Source organism: Corylus avellana, chromosome 4 (assembly GCF_965113065.1).
Source record: "Corylus avellana chromosome 4, dhCorAvel1.hap1.2, whole genome shotgun sequence".
Taxonomy (NCBI): Eukaryota; Viridiplantae; Streptophyta; class Magnoliopsida; order Fagales; family Betulaceae; genus Corylus; species Corylus avellana.
Genome location: NC_142493.1, coordinates 2,670,203 through 2,677,898, shown reverse-complemented (window position 1 = coordinate 2,677,898; position 7,696 = coordinate 2,670,203). Strand labels below are relative to the sequence as shown.

General features: G+C 39.6%; 1 protein-coding gene and 1 pseudogene across 1 annotated transcript; one reads left to right on the top strand and one right to left on the bottom strand.

The window, feature by feature from the left end:
- Positions 1-663: 663 nt before the first annotated feature.
- LOC148586140 (uncharacterized) lies at positions 664-5,397 on the top strand (annotated as a pseudogene).
- Positions 5,398-5,926: 529 nt separating this feature from the next.
- On the bottom strand, positions 5,927-7,696 carry LOC132179663 (scopoletin glucosyltransferase-like). The gene has a single exon (XM_059592418.2). It carries the CDS (start codon positions 7,582-7,584, stop codon positions 6,103-6,105), a length of 1,482 nt encoding a protein of 493 aa, XP_059448401.1. The 5' UTR covers positions 7,585-7,696; the 3' UTR covers positions 5,927-6,102.

Here is a 7,696-nt window from a genome sequence, read left to right as displayed (position 1 = left end):
GTACAAAAATTGTGGATTTAATTTTCATGTTCAATGATGATATTAAGTAAAAGTGGGAAGCGATAAATAGTGTGATTTTAGATGGGATAGAATGTTAGGAAAGAATGCTTGTGACCAACCCAAATCAATCGATGAAGTTTTAGAGAGCTAGTCCCAATTTAACTGGATTAAGACTTAATTAAGTAGAGTTGAGAGGGGTGATTGAATAAAAGTTATATATATATATATATATATATATATATATATATATATATATATATATATATATATATATTGATTGGTAGTTGTTCACTACACATTATACCAACACAATTAATTAAGTTGTGCATTGGATAAAATCTGGTATATATCTTATTTTTAATATGTGAGTCATGTACATATGGTAGTGAATATTTCATATATTGTATACGTAATTAATTGTGTGCGTGCTGTTTTTTGTAGGTTACCATGAGTACTAGGAAGAAGACAAGAGCACGGAGGCCTTCGTCTTCAATTCGGCAATCTATGTCGCATAGGTCTCCATTGGACCACCTTGATGACAACGAGCAACAAGACGTTGCTCAGCTTATAAGGCAGCAGGACGGGTATCGACCATTACTTCCAGGTGATGTAGAAGGGGAGATTTCTGTCCATAATCCATATTGTCCGACAGGCTTGGCCAAGATGGGGTACCGGCCTGATTCGTCTCCGTACGACACGAATGCATCATTTCATCCAACTCGCTGGCCAACGTGCGGCGAGTTAGGGCTGAGTTCTCATGGCCATGTGGAGCGGCTATATGGCCAACCTAGCGCAGGTATGGACGAAAGTTTCTTTTGAAAGTTTGAAAGTTTTTGAAATTATCTCTTTGGTATTTTGAAAGTTTTTTTATTCCTTTTATGGACAACAATCAAATAAATTTGTGTCTTTTTTTTTTGAAAGAAAATAAATTTGTGTCTTATTTTGCTTTCAAAAGCAAAAAATTCCAAAAAAAATATTGGAGTAAATCATACAAATGAAAAAGTAAAAATCCATAAAGACTCTTAATTTTAATTAATTCCTTATAAATTAAAACATATTAAAATATTTGTTCTCATGTGAGTAGTTTAAAATGAAAATAATAAGAAGAAGAAACCTGTGAATTTTGATTATCAAAGCATTAATTTCTAATATTATTGGTGCGATATCAATTATATTTCAATGCAACTAAAAAATCATAAAATTCTAAACATTCTAAAAAAATACAAAGCAAATATGGACAACAGTGAGACACAAACCCCGCAAGACATGACTGGTGGGACAGGTGCCATGGATGACTCATAGCCCAGTGATCCTACTCCCGCCGGCCGGTTAGGCCCTTACTAGGTCTGGACGATAAGTAAGTGTATATGCCCAAAATACAAACATATAAGTCTTAATTATTTGTAGTTAGTATTTAATTCGAAATAACTTACATCGGTAATTTTTAATCTGTTAGGTATCGATCTAGATGGAAACACCTATTTAGAGGAGTTCACCATTCTTGACTCGCACAGGTTGCCGGGGGTCCTCGCTGGAAAAAGGATTGTACTCGAGTACAATACTTCACGGCAGCCTGTCGGATTTAGCACTATAGGTTTAGACGAATGACCGATAAGGTCGTAAGGAGCGGAAATTATGTCTGAATATGGGACGACTGGACGAAGGTTCCGAAGCGTACGAAAGAGGATATATGGGACGCCTTGATGGAATGTGTATTTTATTATGTCAAACACTCTTAATGCATGTATATATACGCTCTAAGTTATATATATATATATATATATATATATATATGTGTGTGTGTGTGTGTGTGTGTGTGTGTATGTGTATTTATATGTATACACATATACACATATATTTTTGGTTTTTTAATTTATCAATTTTGAACTTGTGCATGTAGACTTTTTCGTCCCGCCCGAGTGCAATATGGTTGCCGTAAAAAAGGACGCGTTTCAAGATATGGGCACCAAGCTGAGGGCTTGGAGGCACGAGTTAAAAAAAAGTTCTTGCCATTTAGCCGGACGATACTCCAAACATCGTACGGGCGAGAGTGGGGCAAGAAAGGCTCTCTGAGTACAACGCCGTCAACTTGGAGATCTTGTTGGATAAATGTTGTAGCAAGAAAAACCAGGTAGGTCATGAGTTACACTATAATTTTGTGTAGTTTCATTAATTGTAATTGTGTTAGTATTAACATATTAAGAATGTTAATTGTATAGGAGTATACTGCGTATATGAAGAGCTTGCGAGTATTGAACAATACGCCCCATTGCACTGAGTCAAAGAGCTACACCAGGGTGACACATAAGGAGGTATGTGTGTAATTTACCCTATACTTATAGATGTAAACATTTGGTATTATATATATATGTTCTAATTTTTCGGCAGACCGTAAGTGTGGGCACTCCTCCTACACGAGCATAGTCTTACACCCGCACACACAAGAAGAAGGATGGTCGATATCCAAATGACATAGTAAAGGAGAGATGTGTATGCTTCTCACCTTTCATATGTTGTTTTGCTTATATATGTGTAATAATTTATTTGTGATTAACAGTTGTATGACCCACTAACCCAATAATTAATGTAACATACAGAAGAGAATGGAGGAGCTTATACCCACTGACCCTACAGCATCGTTGAGCGAAACAGAGGGGACGGTCAGGTGGGCGCCGAATGATGCGTACGCTCGGAAATAAGCCTGAATACGCTGGTAGGGTTCGGTAGGTTGGACTGAATATTCTACCTGTGCGGGATACCATACACTCATACTATACACCGTCACAGGCATGGTCATAAAACACCGGGCACTCCGCAGTCTCACAAGAACTTCTTGACAGAGTGCTTGAGGCGGAGAGGGCATAGCACAAGGCACAGATAGATGCCTTGTTGGCCGTAGAGCGGGCGCAGACATATGCGCAATTGGCCGCAGAGCTGGAGCAGACAATTGTACGGGTAGCTCTGCAAGTGGCAGAGCAGGTGGCTGCAAAAGATGCACAATTGGTTGAAAATGAGGCTCAAATGGCGGCACATCTTGCAGAAAAGGAAGCTCAGATGACAGCAATGTTTGAGGCCCGTTTTCGCCAGCTCAAGGAAATGATGCGGTCGAGCTCCGCACCCGAGGTGACTCAATACAAGGGAGTGCCAGACAGAGCTTCCAACCCTTTGCGATTGTGAGATCGTCGATCGATAATGGATCAGGTAATGGCATTTTTTAATGGTCAATGTGGTTTTAGAATTGTCCCTATATATATGTGTGTGTGTGTTGTGTGTGTGTGTGCACTTCTAAATTTAGAGTTTGAAAATGTTGTAGTGATTCTCATTAATGATGTTGCAAATCCTGTTGAATTTGGTTTATATCATAACTGGTTTGATGGTGGATGTGGGTTAGAGTTTTGCATTTGAAGAGTTTGGTATTGTGAGATGGACCACTATGGTCCTTGTAAAATGTGACGTTTATTTGATTTGATCACGAAAATATGTTGGGGGTGTAGATATAAATCTGAATTTGTTGAGTATGATGACCTTTGTTTACATAGTAACGTTGTTCAATGATTAAGACTTGATAATATTCTAGAATATTGTTTGGTGATTATTTGTTTTATCATTTGTAGCTAGTGGCTATCATGGAGAGGATGCTATTGATATCGATGATGACTTGGATTGAACAAATGGTTAGCCATTCCCACTTGGTGTACATAAGTTATTTTGTTGATGTAATTGTATTTGTGATAGTTTTCTTGATGTTAGTAGTTAGATATATGATAACAAAGATAGTTTTATTGGTGTATATGTCTTTATTTGTGGTTAGTGTATAGTTTTTGTGGTTGGCCATTTGCACTTGGTGTATATGTCTTTATTTGTGTCTTGAAGCTGGTTTTGGTTGATAGTTTGTTAGATGTACATCGAACTTTGTATGTCTGTGATCGACGTTGATAGATATGAATTATGTTATTTGCATGGATCGATGGATATGTATTATGTTATTTGCATGGATCGATGGATAAATTGTATATCAGGTTATAATCCAAAATTCGGGTACAACCCTAAAAAAATTCAAAAAATATATAGGGAGAGGAAAAAAACCAAAATTTAAAACTGACCATTTTTTTTGACGAGTCAAGTTATGACACGTCACAATTTTCTGACGTGTCATAACGTTTGACACGTTACAAATTTTCTGACGCATCAAAAAAATTTTCTGACGTGGCATTTTCTGACAAGTTAGAAATTTTTTGATGTGTCAGAAAATGACACGTCAGAAATTTTTTTTGACGTACCACTTTTTGACACGTCAAAAATTATTGGCGTGTTAAAAGTGACATGTCAAAAAATTACCGTTTTTTACGCCCATAATTTTAACGCCCGACACACGTCAATAATGACACGTTAGTAAATTTTAGTGACGTGTCAGACTACCTAACACGTCAAAAACTGTCTGTTAGGAAAAAATCCATTTTTTGTAGTGGAAGGGGATCCATTTAGTTATTTTTAGGAGGACAATTTTGTCCTTTTACATTTTTTTCGACAAAAATGCCCCCTAAAAGTAACTAAATGGATCCCAGAGGATCCTTCTCCTGGCTTTTGGGGGGCTGGGCAGAGGTAGTTCCGCCCCTGTTTGTCGGATTTTGAGAGGTCTTATAGTGACATTCTCTTAAGTTTATGGCCGAAACATGGACGGAGGGACTAACTCCCATAATTTGATGAACCCAGGTATCAAGTGTGATACTTTTTGATAATGGTTCAAAGCACAAGTACCAAAATAGGATTTAACCCGTATATATATTCAACTTTCTTTATGGCTTACCATTAAAGACAGCTTGTCTAGTGGAGATAAAATGTTGAAATGGGGGCGTTTCTGGAGACTTTAAATGTCTGCTCTGTCGAAATCTCATTGAAACTAGGGATCACCTATTTTTTTTGAGTGTGGTCTTAGTAAGAGGCTTTGGCGGGTGGTAATTACTTACTGATTGGTATACAATTGTTAGAATGGGGTTGTGGATTTGGAAGGGGAAAACTTTTTTAGCCTCGATTTGCAGGCTTGCTTGGGTATCCTGTGTGTATAATATCTGGAAGTTTCACAATGATATGAAGTTTGGAAATAGCTTGATATCTGAAGAGAAGCTTCTTCAAAATATCTGATGGGAAGTGACTAGTGAAGTCCCGATTAATTGGTGAGTAAAGGGAAGTTCAAAGCTAGTGCTGAAAATATAGTACTTTGTTTGAATTGGGGTATTCATCAACAGATCTTGAGTTGATTGACTTTGCTTCTCTTGTTGTTTGCTAGAAAATTTGGCAGGAGTGTTTGTTGCAATTGCAGAGATGCTGTATGTCTCCTGGTTGCTGAGTCTTCAGAAGATTCCCATTGGGGCCTTGTTCTTGGTTGTCTTCTTGTGAGATGGCCTAGGTTCTGGAGTGTGTTGGTTCTTTTCGATTGCTTTTCATGGGTTTTAGCTTCTGTTGTTTTCTGTTTTGAGGGTTTATAGTGGCTCCTTTGTTTTTGTTGATTTCTTAGGCTTTTTTTCCTCAGAAGATTGAGAGTTGGCTGTGTTTGTATAGTTGGTGTTGTTTGTCAGTTGGTTTCCTACTGGAGAGACTTCGTAATTGTTGTATTGTTATAAAAAAATTTCACTCATCCAAAAACGAAAAATGTTTGAAAAGAGAATGTTAGCATCTTGCCCACAGCCTTCCTCATAATCATTCCATAATCAAAGTGAATTAAACATGACAAGAATATGTTTGTGCTATGACCCCATTATCTCCCGTCCCTCAAAGCTTATGTGACATGGTCTCCCTTCAGGAGATGGGAATAATGGGATAATGTATAGCATCATAAGCAAGATCTAACCTTTTCTTGTTGCCTATTTTGCTTAAAATGGTAGGATATTAGAGGATCTTACGTCTCTCCCAAACAGAGGATTTGAGGGATAAAACTTGGAATGCCTTTCTATTCATAGAATGTTGCCTTAAATAAGCTCACACATAAGAGATTACAGATTCCTATCCAATAACAATTACGCCCATAAAAGATAAAATAAATCAGAGTATGATTACAGATACCATTTCTGGGAAAGATGATTCCCAAGTCTTCCGTCATAATCATTAATCTTGCTTGCTTGATGAGGAATACGACTTCAATTCTTCAATTAAAGAGCCCAAATCAGAGTACGATGAGCCTCCTTCTTCAACAGCCCTCCTAGCCATTTCACCAAGCACCTTAGCTCTGCTTCTCATTTCCTCAGCTCTCTCCGCCACCATGATCTCCTTCACTGCCTTCTCTATGGCTTCCCTTTTGATGCGATCACCCACAAGCCTAACCCATTGCCGAACACCAACACCAACTCCAATCTTCAAAACATCGGTAATCAGCTTCTCGTTGTAGAACTGTTCAGCGAAAACCGGCCATGTCACCATCGGCAGCCCAGCGCTGATTCCTTCAAGCGCTGAATTCCAGCCACAGTGAGTCACAAATCCTCCAACTGCTTCGTGATCAAGAATCAAAACCTGGGGTGCCCACCCTCTTATTATCAGTCCTTTACCTTCCATTCTTTTCTCATACCCTTCAGGCAACCAATCTTCCTTGTTTTCTTCTCGCCCATGATCATCATTCTTTCCCTTCCTCACAACCCAAATGAATTGCTGCCCAGAAGCCTCAAGGGCTAATGCAATCTCCTGCAACTGAGAAGGTGGGAAATTTGAGACCGTTCCAAAGCATACATAGACAACCGAATTGGGTTTCTTGGAAGCAAGCCATTTCAAGCACTCATTCTCATCAATGGAGGGCGCGTTAACGTTTCCTCCTCTCTGGGCTTTATCTTCAGGATTCTTATTGCAAAGAGAAAGCGGACCTATATGCCAGGCCTTCCTTCCTATAACCTTCCTGTAATGATCAACATAACGCGGTTCAAGCTCGTAAAAGCTATTAACAAGCGTGCCAAAGCTTCGTTTTTCCGCTTCTCCAGCTCTACCCAGCAACCTTGTAAAGTCGTTCAGCACTTCTAGCCGAAGATCATCCGCCAATTGCATTCTTGTCAACTTGATTTCGTCCGGCAGGCCAGGCAAGACAAACGGCTCGGTGTCGGATGACACAGATTTGTGAGGTTTGTGTTGTTTTATGCTTTCCATAGCGCACATGGAGAGGAAGCTAGTTCCGTGGAAGATCAGCCTCGGAATTCCGTACTTGGATGCTGTATCCGTAGCCCAGGGGAAGAAGATGTCGGCGACGAGCGCGTGCGGGCGGAGTTCCTGTATGAGATCTTCAAGAGGTTGTTGGAGCAAGGAAAGGGCGAAAAAGAATTTGCGGTGGAGTTCTGGGTTGGTAACTGAATCCAGATTCTCGAGGCCGTCGGGGAGGCCGGCCTCTTTTGCAGGGAATTTGATGAATTCGAGGGTGATTTTGGAGGGGGAGTTTTGGGTTTTCTCGATGGTTTTGGAAAAGAGAGGGGCGTTGTGAGGGGTGGTGACTATGGTGGTCTTGACGCCTCTGGCTGCAAAGAGCCTCACCATGTCCAAGGTTGGTAAGATATGGCCTTGCGCCATTAGAGGGAAGAATAGGACATGAAGCTTATCAATTTCAGAAGCCATTTCTGCCTAGAAGAATACTGGAGTAGCCTTGAAGGAGATGGAAGCTAGAACGGTGGTTTCAGGCTCAGGAAAAAAGTAAACGCCGCTGGTTATGCAGCAAAGAGAATATATT

Coding starts and splice junctions, on each gene's coding strand:
- LOC132179663 (XM_059592418.2), bottom strand. CDS start 7,584: ATGGCTTCTGAAATTGATAAGCTTCATGTCCTATTCTTCCCTCTAATG.